General features: G+C 41.2%; 1 protein-coding gene across 18 annotated transcripts in view; it reads right to left on the reverse strand.

Moving 5' to 3' along the window:
- MAGI1 (membrane associated guanylate kinase, WW and PDZ domain containing 1) overlaps positions 1 to 18,220 on the reverse strand; it is a 631,971-nt gene that overhangs the window by 64,833 nt on the left and 548,918 nt on the right. For all 18 annotated transcript variants that reach the window (XM_019469800.2, XM_019469789.2, XM_019469788.2 and 15 more), the window contains 3 exons: positions 16,883 to 16,975; positions 11,478 to 11,660; positions 10,067 to 10,687 (listed from right to left, as the gene is read on the reverse strand). In XM_019469800.2, the coding sequence (XP_019325345.2) occupies positions 10,067 to 10,687; positions 11,478 to 11,660; positions 16,883 to 16,975 (897 nt within the window). The remainder of the gene's footprint in view (positions 1 to 10,066; positions 10,688 to 11,477; positions 11,661 to 16,882; positions 16,976 to 18,220) is intronic.

Genomic DNA, 18,220 nt, shown 5'->3' on the forward strand with positions numbered 1-18,220 from the left:
TGACAAAGCAGGAAGGAATATCCAGTGGGGAAAAGACAGTCTCTTCAACAAATTGTGTTGGGAAGACTGGACAGCATCATGCAAAAGAATGAAACTAGACCACTTTCTCACACCATACACAAAAATAAATTGAAAGTAGATGAAAGACCTAAGTGTGAGACCTGCAACCATAAAAAAATCCTATATAAGAGCATAGGCAGTAACTTCTTTGACATCAGCCATAGCAAGTTTTTTTCTAGACATGTCTCCTGAGGCAACGGAATCAAAAACAAAAACTACTGGGACTACATCAAAATAAAAAGCTTCTGTACAGCAAAGGAAATAATCAAAAAACTAAAAGGCAAGCTAGAGAATGGAAAAGATATCTGCAAATGACGTATGTGATAAAGGGTTAGTATCCAAAATCCATAAAGAACTTATAAACTCGACACTCAAGAAACAAATAATCAAATTAAAAATGGGCAGAAGACATGAACAGGCATTTCACCAAAGAAGACGTACAGATGGCTAACATACACGTGAAAAGATCTTTAACATCATTCATCATCAAGGAAATGCAAATTAAAACTACAAAGAGATATCATCTCACACCTGTCAGAATGGCTAAAATCAACAACACAAAAAAAAACAACAAGTGTTGACAAAGATGTGGAAAAAAAGGAACCCTCTTACACCATTGGTAGGAAAGCAAACTGGCGCAGCCACCATCAAACACAGTATGGAGGTTCCTCAAAAAGGTAAAAATTGATCTACCTTTTAATACAACAATCACACTACTGAGTATTTACCCAAAGAATATAAAAACATTAATTCAAAGAAATATAGAGACCCATATGTTTATAGCAGCAATATTTACAATAGGCAAGATATGGAAGTACCCAAGGGTCCACTGATTGATGAATGGATAAAGAAGTGATACAAACACACACACACACACACACACACACACACGCACACGAATATTATTCAGTCAGAAAAAAGAATGAAATCTTGCCATTTGCAATGATGTGGATGGAACTAAAGAGTATAATGCTAAATGAGACAATAGAGTCAGAGAAAGACAAATACCATATGATTTCACTCACAGGTAGAATTTAAGATGAACAAAGGGAAAAAGAAAGAAAAGAAAGACAAATTAAGAAACAAACACTTAATTAGAGAGAACACACTGATGTTTGATGGGGGCACAGGTGAAATGGGTGATGGGAATTATTATACATCTAAAACTAATATAACAATATATATTAACTGGAATTAAAATAAAAAACTTTAAAGATTCTTATAAAATTATGCGGTGCCTGTGTGGCTTAGTCATTAAGTGTCTGACCTGAGCTCAGGTCATGATCTTGTGGTTTGTGAGTTCGAGCCTCCCATCGGGACCTGTGCTGACAGCTTAGAGCCTGGAGCCTGCTTCGGATTCTGTGTTTCCTTTTCTCTCTGCCCCTCCCCTGCTTGTACTCTGTCTCTCTCTCTCTCAAAAATAAATAAACATTAAAAGTTTTTTTAAAAATTCTTATAAAATTAAAAAAATACAGTGCTTACCTCAGAGAGTTCTCTTGAGGATTAGTGTTTACAAAACCAAAGGGCCTGATGCTAATTCACACTTTTCACTTAACATATATCACTTTCTGAACACCCACAATGTGCCAGGCATGATCTCAGCTGGCAGGGACGAAGTAGTGACCAAGTCCAAGTCCCTGCTCTCATGGAGGTCATAAGTAAGTGTGAGTTCCGTGAGCGAGCAGCACTGAGCAGAAAAGTGGTGCTGGAGGTGTGCTGTAATTTTCCATGGGGAGGTCAGAGTAGGCTTCTTGGAGGAAAGAACCTCAGAGCAGAAGCCTGAAGGACGTGAGGGAGAGAGCCCTGTGGCTCCCTTGGAGAAGAAACAGTCAGACAGAGGGATGGGTAAGGGCTACAGCTTTGGCACAGGACCTTGGAGCTGAACCTGGATGATGAGAAGTCATTTGGACAAGAGGAGTGACGTGATTCAGTTGACTTTACATTTCTCTAGTAGGAGCATAGGCCGTAGGAAGCCCTGGGATGGGCTGCAAGGCCACTGCAAGGCCAGGTGCCGTATGATGGATGGCAGAGGCCAGGGAAGAAGCAGGAGGTAGATGGAGCTGGGCATCCTGGGAGGGATGAGAATGACCGAATTTGCTGATGTGAACACACAGAACTCCAGCACTATTAGGATATCACTCTGCAACCAACCCAAATTCCTCTTTTGGAGGTCCTGCAGCTCAATGTGAGAGATTCTGGCAGTCAAACACTGAAGCGGTGCAATTTGCAATTCATACTCAGGCCCAGGACCAGAGGGCAAAGAGAAGAGAGACACCTGATCACCCGGGTTTAACTCTGGTGCACAGCTCACTGCGGTTCTAATTATGCTGGTTGTGCATCGCTTCAGAAGGAAAAAAAAAACACACACAATGTTGATGATGTGCTTAGATGATGAGATTAGATAATACTTTTCCTATATGGATCAATGATTTAATGAACTAAATATCATCTGTAAATTTTGATGAAAATTAAGTGGCATCAATTTGCCCATGGACTTCAGACCTTATTCATTACTTTATACATAAGATATTCCCCTCAATACTTATGGTATTGAAGTTACGCATCTATAAACCAAGATGCTGCTTAGCCTAGTGGTTAAGAGCCCAGTCTTTAGGACCAAAACTTCCAGGTTTAAATCCTGGCTTTGCCATTAACCAGCTGTGTGATTCTTGGTAAATCCCTGTCCTGAGCCTCAGCATCTTCTCTTAAATGGAGCCAAGATTTTACTTAACTCATGGAGCTCTTTTAAATTATGCTATATAAAATGTTTAGAGCCAACTATGCCTGGCACACGTTGGAAGTATTTACTGTTTTATTACAAGTCATTTAAGCAAGGAGGAGTCTTATACATACTTTTCCAACCAAACCAGAAATTTCCCCTTTGCTTTACAGGAAGCAAATTTAGCTGTGGAGTTTCAACACCGAAAACAAAAGTAATTTTTTCATTTTTTTTCCTAGTGTAGGCGCTAACAATCCCTGTCTTCATTTCCCAGAGAACCCTAACTCAGAATCACAATGCAAAGTGATGGCAGTTCCAGGGTAGTCACAGCAATGGGGTGCACGAGGTTTTATTCACGGGTGTATCTATGAACTGCCTGTACCATGGTAACAGGTCGGGTGCACGTAAGTGCTCAATCAGTGAGAGCAGGAACATGATCAGTACCATAACCACCACCATTTCCATAGCCAATTTCTGGCTGTTAGGGTCTCTTTATCATGCTTCTAAAGGTATGAGGTGCGATTATGAGGCTGTAGGAGACGGACCTTCGGGAAGACCAAACAATCTGTTGCTTATAGACTTTAGAAGAAGAATATCATTCAGAAATGAAAGTATCTGTGGGGCACCTGGGTGGCTCAGTCGGTGAAGTGTCTGATTCTTGGTTTCGGCTCAGGTCATGATCTCAGGGTTTGTGAGTTCAGCCCCATGTCGGGCTCCATGCTAACAGTATGGAGCCTGCTTGGGATATTCTCTTTCTCTCTGTCTGACCCTCTCCTGCTCATGATCTCTCTCTCTCAAAATAAATAAACTTTATTAAAACAACAAAAAAAGAAATGAAAGTAACTGTTTAGTGTTATAACCTGATTTTCCTCCAAGTTAAATGTCAGAGAATTAAAACTGGGTCCAGGGGCACCTGGGTGGCTCAGTCGGTTGAGCATCTGACTTCACCTCAGGTCGTGATATCATAGTTTCTGAGTTCAAGCCCCGCATCAAGCTCACTGCTTTCAGAACAGAGCTTCTGCTTCAGATCCTCTGTCCCATTCTCTCTGCCCCTCCCCTGCTTACACTCTCCCCCAAATAAATAAATATTAAAAAAAAAAAACCTGGAAAGGTCCATGGTTGCAGTTCTGGTTGTACATGAGAATTGCCTGTGGAACTTCTACAAAAATACAAGATGCCTAGAGGTCATGCACTGTGATTAATATACTGTATGTCTGGGTAGGGCCTTTTTTTTTTTTTTTAGTGTTTGTTTGCTTATTTATTTAAGAGAGAGAGAGAGAGAGAGAGAGTGCAGGTGAGGGGCAGAGGGAGAGGAGGACAGAGGATCCGAAGTGAGTTCTGCGTGGACAACAGACAACCCGATGTGGGGCTCGAACTCCTGAACCATGAGATCAGGACCTGAGCCAAAGTCAGATGCTTAAACCACTCAGCCACCCAGGTGCCCCCACACCCTGTTTAAAAAAAAAAACAAAAAAACAGCACTACCCAGTTGCTTCTGATACTAGGTAATATCAGTAAAGCACCACTGATTTACTGTGATTACTTGTGTGCCAGCAAGCAATGAGCACACATGGTATCTTATTTTATCTTTATCAAGCACATGCACATGCAAAATAAGTCTCATTATTCCCATTTTCTCAGGTGATTTGTGTAAGGTCACAAAGCATATAGAGGTGGGAGCTAGGCTTTAAACCTGCATCATCTGGCTGTAGAATCTTGGGATCTTTCCTCTATGTATGTAACAAACAGCTTGTGAAAAGCAAGAATATAGGAATTACCAGTTAGGCATTCATGATTCAAAATCAGCCTCCTTTGGAAGACCAGGCTCCCCCAGGTAGAAGTAAATGCCCTGAGGCTATGAGCAGGAACCTCTCGGTAACTCTTGAAGATAATTTCAGAACCTGCTGCTAAAGCAACAACTGCCTAGCAAAAATTCCCAGACTCTGGCCAAAGCTGTTCTTGGTAAGAGAACAGCCTCTGATTAGCTTTTAGCTGAGCAAGGAGGTGTCCGTGCTGTGGCCGACATCCCTTTCTGTGACTGGAGGAACACTTCTGGGTTAGCTGAAATTCAGCTACGGAAGATCACCGAACCAGCCAGCTGGCCTAAAAAAGGTGACTCCCTCACAATGGGGTCTTTCTTTGACTTACTTGATTCTGACTGCTATGGGTCTTGGGGACCATGATTGTGAAATACATTCCAGACATTGCTAATTATACTGTCTATAATAATCATAATGGTTTCCCTGGTGAATTATATTCTCTCAAAAGCTTTAAATGCACGTTTGCAGCTGCTCACCAGCAAGCCCATGATCCCCCAAGAACAGAAGGTCAGAAGACAAACAAAGAGAATGACCAACTTAAAAAATGTGAACCTGGGGGCACCTGGTGGCTCAGTTGGTTAAGCGTCCAACTCTTGATTTTGGCTCAGGTCATGATCTCACACTTCTGGAGATGGATCCCCGCGTTAAGCTCTGCAGGGACAGTGTGGAGCCTGGTTGGGATTCTCTCCCTCCCTCTCGCTGCCCCTTCCCTGCACCCACCTCTCAAAAAAAAAAAAAAAAACATTTTTTTAAAGTTGTGAATCTGGAGTTGTGAGCTGTGAATACCACACAGAGATTTAGCAAAAAGATGTCATGACCTGTGAGTACCATCACAGAAGATTAACAAAATCTGAGAACTCTAGAGCAGCAGCTAGGAGTGGTGGTAATTCCTTAAAACTTTAGTCGCGTCTCTCAGGCTGAGAGTCTGATCAAAAGTGGGGAATTGTTAAAAAATGACACAATAGGTCCCAAATTGAGTCACTTATGCTGAGCCCTGGATCACCAAACTGAGACTTAATATTTACTTACAGTTTCAGCCTCTCCCAGGAATAAAATCTTACACCATACCATTTGGAATTACCTGGTTAGCATTGGTGAGGTCACCGGCCTGGTAGAGGCTGGCCTTCCCCTAAGGGAAGGTGATCCTACCACAACCATCTGCTTTGTGCTAGTTTAACACCGCATCCTACTCTTTTCTGCATGTAAAAGCCTTCTATCCTGTAGAGCTTCCCAGAGCTCCTTTCTTTTGCTCGATGGGGTGCTCTCAGGAATCACTGCAAAAAGCCAGTTACAATCTTTAAAATTTACTCAGTTGAATTTTGGCTTTTAACACATCAAGGACATCATTTTGTGCATTAAGGTAGTAGGCCAAAAAGCATCACTCGGAAGAGGACTGGTTCAAAACATCCATTTTGTTGAACTGAGCGCTGAGTCTCAGGGCAGGAGTGGTAACATGGTCAGAGGTGTAGAGAAGTAAGAGGGCAGGTGGAAGCAGAGAGGGGCTCCTGGCGCCCAGGTCAGCTGTCCTTTCGATACACACTTTCTCTCAAAAGCAAGACACACATTCTCCACTTTCATAAAGTATTGCCAAATCTCGTGAAACAGAGTATTCCGACTCAAACCAATATTACATCTTAAAGAATGTCCCACTTGCTAACCGGTGTGAATTAGCCAAGTATACAAAATACGCAAAGGTGCACAGGTAGCCATGTTACATACAATACCCTTTTTTTAAAAAAGCAAAAAAAAAAAAAAAAAAGAAAAGAAAGAAAAGAAAAAAAAGAAAAGAAAAGAAAAAAGAAAAAAGAAAAGAAACCAAAAACCAACTTTTACAAGACAAATGATCTCTTGTAAATTAAAAAACCCACTAAGGGCACCTAGGTGGCTCAGATGGTTAAGCCTCCAACTCTTGGTTTCAGTTCAGGTCATGATCTCATGGTTCATGAGTTCGAGCCCCACCAGTGAGCTCTGTGCTGACAGCATGGAGCCTGCTTGGGATTCTCTCTCTTTCCCCTTCTCTCCTGTCCCCTGTGCACATGCACACACACACACACTCTCTAAATAAATAAATAAATAAATAAATAAATAAACTTAAAAAAAAAAAAAAAAACCCACTACTTTTTTTCAAAGTAGGCTCCACTCCCAACATGGGGCTGGAACTCAGGACCCTGAGATCGAGTCAGATCCTCTACCAACTGAGCCAACCAGGTGCCCCAAAACCCACGATATTCTTAAAAAAAAAAAACAAACCAGCAATCTCCTTCTAGCATAATTTTCCACACACCTAAAAAAAGTCTCTAGATTCACACTGGTGTCAGGCAACAGGCTATCTGAATGCAAATACTACATAAAGGTAAGATAAGTAAAGAGCATTCTCCTGACTGCACAGCAGAGGGCGAAGGAGGAAGGTAAGTGCCTCAGGAAGATGGGGAGCCAGGCCTAGGAAGAAGGCTGTGCCCATGAAGAGTGTGACTGATGGACCAGGAGACAAGGACCTATTTACAGAGAAGATACTTGTAAACAAATCGGTAAGGGTCCCAGCTGCCAGGGGATGTGGATGAACACCCCAGCAATTCCACGCCAGATCCAGGAAACTGTCCAGTCCCAGAAATCCACAAATGATATTCCAACCTCTGCTTGATTTCCAGCTTAGGGTGGAGGAGGGAAGACAAAAAAAATACCAAAATCAAAAGGTACCCGATCTTGACAAGAAGAGACCTCAAAAATGAGCTCAGGAGATTAAGAATGAAAACAAATACAAATGTAGCTACTTCTGTCCCAAAGTAGAAAAGGCCAGTTGTTTAAAGCACAGAAAGCCTCATCCTCAAGATTTCAATTCCTAAGACTCACAAGAATCATGAGTTTATCAATCTGCTTTACTAGGAGTTTGGCAGAAATGAGACTCATTAGAAAGAATCCGTGAAGTGGCCATTAACTTTCTCATTTAACCTAGAAGCTGCCTTTGTGGCTTCACCAAACCTTCTCGTTGACACCCTCACCATACAGGAGTGATGACTAAAATGTTGGCCTCTGTTCAAATAACTAACGTATGGCAAAAACAAATATATTTATATGCTTTCTAGAAAGATTAATAGTAGCTAGTGCTAGCCTGCCAAATGCAGATGTACAAACTTTCTATCCAAAACATAAATCAAACACAAGGCATATGGTGTATTTTAAAGACTGCTGATGTGAGACTGATTTTAAATTACTCAGATTCCGGAATAAACTATGGAGATGTTCACTAATGTGGCAATATATTCTGGATCTTTCCACATTAATTTAAGTTTATATGATGTAATGGCATTAACAAAAAGAAGGTCTTAGAAATGAAGAAGAGAAAATGCAAGCATATGTGAAATCCAGGGGTAGGTTTCTATCATCAGTTGTTTGCTAGTTTGGGCATATTCATTACAGTATGGTTCCGGTGAATGTAGTAAGTTAGAGGGTGTAATGAGGCACTATTTTTTGGTTTCCTTCAAGTGAATCTGATAAAAAAGAAAAACTGAACACACTGAAAAATGACATGAAGGAGCAAATAAATTAGGCAGCAGAGCAGGGTGGTTTGTGGCCATCAAATGAGCAGTGGCTAAGTCAAAAATGGCCCAGATGGACCAAGAACTATTTAAGTTTTCAAGCTGCTGGCCACAAAAATCAGCAATTATGGAAAAACCCATGTTATTCGGAGTTAAGCAGGGCAGAGTGTTGAAATGGAAACCCCAGATTTGAGGTGAACCCCTCAGTCATAGTAGAGCATGGCACCTGCCTACCTTTCAGGGACATGGTACAAGTGAGATGAGAGGCAGGGGCCAATATTAAAAGTGCTTTGTAAATTGCCAGCTTATCCACAAGTGTCAGGTATCATCATCAACACCATCACCACCACCACCAACAACAACCATCAACCATCACCACCATCACCACCAATATCAACACCACCACTATCATGATCATTCTTAATCTCAAGTCACTTTCTCCTACATCTCGGTCACTGTTAAAAAAACTGATCTGTGCAGTCAAGTGATCAAGGTACAAGAAGAGACTTCAAAAGGATGTTGCTGAAGATAACTGGTTAAAAGTTCAATCTGCACAATGGCTATTGTAGCTGTTTAAGACATGTTAGCTGAGCATTTCAGTTCACACAGACAATTGCTCTCAATTTTGGATTTCTGTCCAGTGACCCCAGTCATTCTGACCACAGAACGTACAACGTCATGAGATGAGAACACAGTCGCCGTGACACAAAGGAGTTCCTCTGCTTCAATGGAACCAAAAGGAAATAAATGTCTAGCTCTTGATCTCTTTTCAGACAATCAAAATATGCTGTCCATGAAACAGATCATGTTGGCAAAGACTGAAGGAACAACCATTCTCAGTCCCACTGTGTGAAGTGATCAATCCACACTAGTCACATACGCATACCCAGGGACAATACATTTCATTTCATCCATGTAAAAAATACTTCTCAGTGCGAGTTCCTGAGAGTTCTGGTGGGGCAGGATTAAGGGGTGCAGGCAGGGAAGAGGAAATCTAGGTCTCAAGATTTAGAGTACCCCACTTCTCTGAGATCCTACCACTTCATGAAGATGTGGGTATATTGAGGTATGTTTTTCATTATGATCCTGGAGCTATTGTTCCTGTCAAATGTAAGTAATCACATACCCATTCACTCATTCAATATTTTTTTCATTTATGAAAGCATACAACTGTCAACATGCAGACATGGGCCCTACTCTATGGGTCTTATATTCTAGTGAAAAAGAGAGCAACAAAGAAAAATTAAATACATACACAAAACAATGACTTGTGTCATAATAATAATGATGTAATAAAGGCTAGGAAGAAATGGGACGCTGCAGTGAAGATTACAAGGAACTGAGAAGCTACTTTAAAAAAGTAACCTGAGAAACATTCGTCTAGGAGGAGACTTGAGTGAGACTGAGTTAGCCAAGTGAATAGCTGGGGCAAGAGCTTTCCAAGCAGTGGGAACAGGAAGTGCAAAGGCCCTGAGACAGCAAAGGCTTGTACTACTAGAGCCTCTTCCGAAAAGAAGCCAGGTGGCTAGACTATAGTGACAAGGGGAGAGGAGTATGAAATGAGGTTGTAACAGTGAGCGAGAGCCACGTTTTGCATGCAGGCTGTGCAGGCCAGGTTCAGGACACTTGAAGGATAGAGATTCTAAAATATTAATGTTTTTTTAAAAGCACAATGCAAGTTACATTTAAAACTATCATTTTGGCTACACAGGTATAACATAATATATAAACACAACCTTTATTCTATAGAGGCTACCATTTGGAAAAAACAGAAGGCAATTTGAATATGTTTCCAAACGGGTAAATAAAAATGATCTTAAAGACTAGACATTTAAAAAGCCCCCAAAGCCACCTGGAGACTAGTAAGTGAAACAATGGATTCTGGGTTAAGAGAAAAAAAAAAAATCATAGAACAAAAGAAACCTACATACCTCCTCGTTGCACCAACAGTGTGACTTCACTTCCCTTTGGACATTCAATCAGCATATCCACAACTTGATTATGGGTCAGAGCCTGCACGTTCTTCTTATTAACTTCCACTATAAGATCCCCTTCTTTCAGGCCGCGGCACCTTGGACTGTCCACGATCTGTTTCACTCTTTGGCCACCGCCACCAGGACTGTCCGCGATAGTAAAACCAAAGCCCATTGGGCCTTTGACTATATGAACAGTTATGAGCTCTGGCTGAGTGGCTATGGAGGAAGCCAAAGAGACAGTGTCATTGGGGTAACCATGGGAACCGTTTGAAGCCACATCAGCAGGGCTGCTTGGCCTGGCATCCTTCATGCCATTGACTTTGCCTGTTTTACTGCTGTGACTAGCCGGCGAATCATAGGTCTCTTGCCCATTCACAATAATTGGTTCTTTATCCAAAATGGCTACCGAAGTCACTAAACTTGTATTGGGGTCATCTGGGTCAAAAGGCAACGGGTAACCTCGGCAGAGTTCAAGGTCCACGCTGGCACCAATGGGAATGGACTGGAAGATTTTCACAACTTGCGCATGTGTGTGTCCCAAAACACAGGTGTCATTCACGCTGACAATGACATCTCCTGCAAAAGGTAAGAGTTTGGGGGTTAAAAAGAAAGTAGCCAAAACAAGTTTTATCAACATTATACTATGAAATTCTACCAAAAAGGAAGCTGAACGGAAACTGGATTTGGGGGTGGTATCATAGGGCACAAAGGGAAATGCTTCTATTACTTATTGTAACTGCTAACAAGGCATTCTTTCAGCATCCCCTGTCTGCCCTGCTAATGAGAATATAATGATCATTGAAAGAACAGTGGGATTTCTTCTAAAAAAAATTCTCATTGCAGAAATCCAAGTTTAGACTTCTTCTATTCATACAGATCTAAATTTTTAGTAAATTACCACCTTACTGTATTTAATAGCACCCTAACAGTACCCCAAAGTTAAAATGGCTTCAAAGGTTTGCATCTATACCAGGGAATGCATTTATGTAGTGAGGAATCTTGCTTACTTACAGTGTTTTAAAAAAAACATTTACTGGGGCCACTTGGGTGGCTCAGTCAGTTAAGCATCTCTTGGTTTCAGTTCAGGTCATGATCTCATGGTCCATGGGATCAAGCCCTGTATCAGGCTCTGTGCTCACAGTGCCAGAGCTTGCTTGGGATTCCCTCTCCCTCTCCATGGCCCTCCCCAGCTCGTGGGCTCTCTCTCTCTCTCTCTCTCTCTCTCAAAATAAACAAATAAACTTAAAAAATACAAAAATAAAAAACATTTATAAAGTCACGAAATCATGATGTCGTTGGCCCCAGTTCAGGTGCCAGGTGGCAGTCACACCACACAGGGAATGCTAGGGCCCTGTGGTGCCTCTACCTGTTTCCATCTTGCCATCCAATGCCGCAGGACCATCCAGGACCAAGCTCTTGATCTGCAGAAACTCGTCAGGTTCATCACCTCCAACAACTGTGAAGCCAAAGCCACGACTGCTTTTCCGCAGCTTCGTGTGAATAAACTTGCCTTTCAACTCAGAAGGGTTTCGTGTAAAAAAGGGTTTGCCTGGATGAAAATAAGAAAAGTATAAGGAACGTCACTATGCATGAAAAGGTGAATTAAATAAGAAACGACACAACTTATGGATGGCTCTCCAAGCTCCTGTGCCTGAGGGGTCTTAGGAAATTCCTCTCTTGACTGCAGTAATAAGGTGGTGTTCCCAGGCCCCTCTGTTTAAGAAGGGGGATATGGTACCTACAGTATGTCAGCATGAAGTTCTCAAAGAAAATACAAGAGAAAAATGAGCATCATCTGAAACACTTCTTGGTTTCAGTTCATGTAGTTTCACGGCAATTGAGCTGCCATGAGGTCCTTCACAGAAGATAAAATGGGTCTGTGTTTTGTGTTCTCTGTGTTGTTACGGTTTCTAATTTGCAATACAACTTCCAACGTGTTGCCTCAGGCTTGGCTTCTACTTGTGAAACCAATTCAGCGAAAACTTTAGTTTCTAATCAAACAGAAAACACATTCTGAAAATATATAGAGGATGCCAGGAAACATACGGTCCCAAAGAATAATGATAAAAATGTAATTTGCTACTTTCAAAATTAGAAGCGTCATAACTTCACCTTGAATTGAGTTTCAAATGTGTCATTTTTCCTGTATGTTTTTGTCTTTTAACAATTTGTAAAATAGCCTGGACATGCCCCCTAATAAAATTTATTGTTTAAAAAAGTTTAGGACGTGTGGCTTAGAAGATTTTCTTAAAATACAAAACATCTAAACGAAATAGTTACTAACAAAAGCCAAACTGCTCCAAATTCAGTTGTCCTGTTTAACATCAATTAATAGGGGCACTTATTTCAGCTCAGGTCACAATCTCACATTTAACGGGATCAAGCCCCATGCTGGGCTCTGCACTGACAGTGTGGAGCCTGCTTGGGATTCTCTCTCTCCCTCTCTCTCTGCCTCTCCCCCATGACCTCTCTCAAAATAAATACATAAATTACAAAAAAACTGAAATAAAATAAATCAACAGCTATATAGCTAAAGAACTACCAAACATGCTCCCTATGGTTTTCTTGTTTTCTTGATAATATTCACAATAACAGTTTGTACACAAACCAAAAATTTTAAAGTCAGTATTGTTAGGAATTTCTCCACAATTGAGAAACTTCCCAGAATTTCTCTAGTTATCCCAAACAGTGGACAGCATTTCAGGTTTAGACTTTTTAAACTCTCCTGATTAAGGGCTCCTAATAGAGCTCAGTAGAGCGTGCGACTCTTGATGTCGGGGTTGTAAGTTCGTGCCCCACGTTAGGTGTAGAGATTACTTAAAAACAAAATCTTACAAACAAAAAAAACCCTCTCCTAATTATAATTCATATCCCCTTCTCTCCTGCTTGCCACAGCTTCCTCATCTTCTATCCAAAGTGTTATCAAACCAAAAACAAAACACCCAGGAGAAGTCTCCATAGACCCCTACACCCAAGTGTGGCACCCAGAAAGGAAGTTATTTTTGGTTAGCTATAGCTAAAAGGCCTTTTTCAAAAAGTCTCTGGGCACACGTACAATTTTTAATTGCATATTTCAAAAGTTCCCGGCTCTTAAAAAGGACTCTTTTAAATTACTAGAGTCATCGTCCTGCTCATGAAGCTCCCCCTTTGCAAAGCTGGTTGGAAGCTTCATCAACTACAGACTCGTCACGGCGGCTAACGAAAGGCAAGGCTGACGCATTCGCCATGCACAGTCGTCCGCCACGGCATCAGAAAGGTGGTTTCAAGTGCACTCGGGCTTGTGGGGAGACAGCTGCCACGGCAATTATCAGATGGAAAACCGAGGCCAGGGGTGTGTGCGAATAGCCTACATCCTTAAGGCAGAGGCAGCTAGGGAGTTGGGATGGCGTGAAGGGACACACATTTCGGTTATGCAGAGACAGCAGTGGCCGTCACCTTCTCAGTGAGGCTCTGTCTGGTCATCTTCTTAAAAACTGTAACACCTCCTCCACCATTGCCAATCCCCCTTTCCTGCTTGTTTTCTGTCCCTAGTATTTATCACCATCCAACAAAGTATGCGTCTTAGATATGTATAGGTTTGGTGATTTGTCTGATTCTCGCCCACCCCTTCACTTCATGTGCTCCAAAAGTTTGTGCTAAATAAACGAATCACTGAACAACAGCACAAAGAAATGAGATTCAACGTGTCTTTGAGAAGGTGGGAAGACGTGGTTGGGTGTTTAAGCTTCTCACCCTCATTATAGGCAAAGTTAGAAAATGTGAAAATGTGCCTGGCAGTTTAACTGAATGAATTTTTTAAAAAGCCATTAGCATATTTTGAACTTAGAATGTTTTCAACTTAATGGAGACAGGAACAGAGCTTTGAAATTACACCGATGACTTCCTTTTTTTAGCGCTTAACTAGGGAAGATCACAGGGCTTCACATTCATGGACATTTGATTATGTTTTATGAATGGTTGGGTCATGAGCTAACGTAGCTTTGGAAAAGAAGCACTTTCTACCCACAAGCAGTGGGACTGGAGCTCTCTGCTGCAGCCCTGTGGTAAATGTAATTTTCCAAGAGATCCTAGTCTGCTGACTTATACAGCTGCACGATCTTGTTATGTATGAGAATCACCTGGGTAGCTCTTTTTTTTTTTTTAAAGGTACTCATTTTAGAGTTGCCTGAGTGGCTCAGTTGGTTAAGCTCCCAACTCTTGATCTTGGCTCAGGTCGTGACCTCATAGTTTGTGAGTTCAAGCCCCATGTTGGGGTTTTCTGCGCTGACAGCATGGAGCCTGCTTGGGATTCTGTCTCTCCCTCTCTCTGTCCTTTCCCTGCTTATGTTCTCTCTCTCTCTCTCTCAAAATAAATACATAAATTAAAAATAAATAAATAAATAAATAAATAAATAAATAAATAAAGGTACTCCTGTCTAGGGCTTATGCTAGACCTATTTAATCAGGATCTTTGGAGTCTTGTCCCCAAATTCTGCTCTTCAATAGCCCTAAGGAGTTTGCTTTTCTGACAGGTTGGCACAATTTTTTAGCATGTGTCTGAACACCCTAGGCCAGTGATGTCCAATAGCAATTTCTATGACAAGACAATGCTTTATATCTGCACTGTCCAATATGGCAGTCACTAATCACACATAGCTCTTGAGCCCTTGATATGCAGCTAGGGGAACTGAGGGACTAAATTTTTATTTTATTTACTTAAAAAAATTTTTTTAACGTTTATTCACTTCTGAGAGACAGAGAGAGACAGAGCATTAGTGGGGGACGGGCAGAGAGAAAGGGAGACACAGAATGTGAAGCAGGCTAAAGGCTCTGAGCTGTCAGCACAGAGCCTGACACGGGGCTCAAACCCACGAATCATGAGTTCATCACCTGAGCCGAAGTCATGCACCCAAATGACTGAGCCACCTGGCACCTCTTTATTGTTTTTTAATTGTAATCAATTTAAATGTCAACACGTAGCCATTGGCATCTGTATTGGTTGGCCACATTTAGACTACACAGTGGTGTCCCTGCACATACAGACAAGAAACAAATGAACAAAAAGGTTTTAGCCAGAAATTTAACTGTTCCTAATGACACTTAGGATTCAAATCGGGTGCTCTAGTACTTTCTGGCTGTGTGGCGTGGGCCAAGTCACCAATGCTCTCTCTGCCTAAGTGTTACAGGTGCAAATGGAGGTAATGACAGTACCAACCTCCTTATTCATGATAGCCGTAAGGAAAAACCATAGCAGACAGAAGATATGTAGGGAGGTACCCGGTAAATAAAAACAGCCCACTAAAGGTGAGTTGTAATTTTGAAAGCGGTGGTGGTGGGGTGGGTGCAGTGGAGGGATGGCTGCAGAAATCTCTCTCGAAGCCTCAACTGGAATTGGAGAATTTTCCTAAGAGCAACTCTCTTCAACGTTATCATCTGCTGGAATTAGAAGTGTACCCTTGATCAGAGGAAAGTTTCGTTGGGCAGTGAACTTAGCAAAGCAACACCAATACCAGTCTAACCAAGGTAGCTACACATTCTTCCTGAGAGTCCTAGCAGGATGCTAGAACAGGACACTTAACCAGCAGGCAGGGAAATAAGGCCACATGAGGTTGCAGAAGGAATTTTCTATTTAAAAAATACAGAGGAAGCCACAATCGCATTGATATTAATGTTATTATCTGCTATGTTCTATCTTTATTAAAACCATTAGGACCATAAAAATGTACACCCACGCCAGGAGAAATTATTTTACATAAACTGGTATTATTACCAATCTCATGATGCTATCAGCTTTCCAGGGAAGCAACTTCTTTCTCATGAAAATTATAATGGAGGAACGAAAATCAGAGAAAAGAGTTTTTCTACTTGTCTTTTTAAATCTAACGCAACGATACCTCTTTAAAAATGTACAGAGAACGAAGACAAACCTTAGTCTTTTTAATGGGTCTGTACCACAAACATTCCCCAACTCTATCAAATATAGTGCCTGTTCTATTTTTCTTATTTAAAGAAATTTAAAAAACAAAAACAAACAAAAAACCCAATTCTTCTCTATCATTTAAGAGCAATCAGGCCTCAAAGGAGTAAGATTCTGGAGATACCAATTTTTAAAAATGAACGTCTCTAGGGGCTCCTACTATCTGTGAGCATAAATAAGTGAGACCCAACGAAACATTGTAAAATATGTGTAAATGCCAAACTACAGCAAGAATAGGAGATTCACATTTAGTATATAATAATATCAAATGGTTTCACATTTACAAGAAAATCTTAGTCAAAAGCAAATATGTTGACGAGGATCTTGGAATATCCTCAAGCTGACTCTTCAAGTTATCTTACTAAATACCAATAATAAATTTCTGTAGTCTCGAAATCAGTGATTTACAACCCTGGGATTTCTCCCCAGGGGCATCTGGCAATGACTGGGGCATTTTTAGTTGTCACAAGAGGGTAGAGACCATGGACGCCCCTAAACTTGGCCCAATGCACAGGACAGGCCCCACGCACAACAAAGAATTATTTGGCCCTAAGCGTCAAAGGTGCTGAGGCTGAGAAACCCTAATGGCAAGTGGTCATTATTTTCAGAGCACTGCAATTAGCTGAGCAAATTTACACACACACAAAGTTCTAGTTTTCTTGGCAAGTTTGATTAACAGTGTGTTTAGAATTTCTAACATCACCGTTTTCACCATCAAAGGAATGAATTGGCAATTGTGAGATTCTACTTTTTAAACTTCCTTTAAAAAATTAAATTTTTGATCTCAATGCTTCATCATCATAAAGACGCTTTACCCTGAAGTGGAGCTTCCCTGGCTGGCTCCGGATTGCTCGGGGGGTGATTTGGAGTAACAGGAGGCACAAGAGATGGGTGATGTTCCGTCCATTCTGTGAGGAAAAGAAAGAGTACATTGTGTTTCCTTCAAATGGGAGTCACATTAACATTCTCTTAAAAGAAGATTCACCTTCTTAAGCATCCAACTATCCAAACTAATGAAACTAGACACAGAGAGCTTAGATGGAAAACAAACTGGTATTGGACCCCACTCTTTGTTAAGGATAAGATTTTCTCTCTCTCTCTCTCTCTCTCTCTCTCTCTCTCTCTGTGTGTGTGTGTGTGTGTGTGTCCCTCTCCCATCAGAGTTTTGAGGAAAGCTCATATCATATTGTGATATGAACAATAAAAACTTCAGTTCTCTGTGACCGGAGGGTCCAAAGTGAGACCAAGCAAAAAATATCAGGAAAGATATACAATCAACTGACGCCACCAGCCCGATGAGGGAAAACCGTCTCTAACACACTTGAGACATGAGCTGAGCTGCTGAGGTCTGGTCGTCTTGGATGACAATAAAGGTGATTTCAGCAGTTTGCTGAAGTGCTATCCCCTCCCATCTCCCAAACCCGAACGGGACTCATCACCAACATGCCTGCGTCCTGACTGTAGTCCTCCTCACCTTGGAGGCCCAGAAACAACGCACTGTGAGTGACCCTTGAGATTTACACAGTCACCTTCCAGCTAATATATTCAACCATATACCCCAGCCTTCAAACAGCACTTTCTTGCACTACAAAGTTTCACCAGTTGAGAAAAATATTTAAAAACATTTTTTTTTTAACTAGAAAAGAGATGAAGGTAGAAAGGAGAACTTTTTGATAGGTGCATACACACGAACACACAGACACACACACACACACACATACACACACACACACACACTCTATCTAAAATACAGTGTAGTGGGGCCTGGATGGCTAGCTTGTAGAGCATGAGACTCTTGATCTCGGAATCACAAGTTATAGGCCCATGTTGGACGTAGAGCTTACTTAAAAAAACAAAAACAGAAACAAAAGACAGTAAAATACAATCTATGGCAGTGTTTGGCCACCTGTGGCTTATAAGCCAAAGGGACCCTACTGTCCATTTTGATACAACTTTCAAGCCAAGGATGGTTTTTCCATCTTTACATGTTGAAAAAATTAAAATGAGAAATACTTTGTAACACATGAAAATTACATCAAGTTCAAATATCCATCTTCATACATGACGTTTTATTGGAACACAGTCACATCTATTCATTTACACATTGTGTACGGGTCTTTTCATACTTCAAGGGCTGAGATGAACAGTTGTGA

Source organism: Panthera pardus, unplaced genomic scaffold (assembly GCF_024362965.1).
Source record: "Panthera pardus isolate Hobbes unplaced genomic scaffold, ASM2436296v1 HiC_scaffold_8, whole genome shotgun sequence".
NCBI lineage: Eukaryota > Metazoa > Chordata > Mammalia > Carnivora > Felidae > Panthera > Panthera pardus.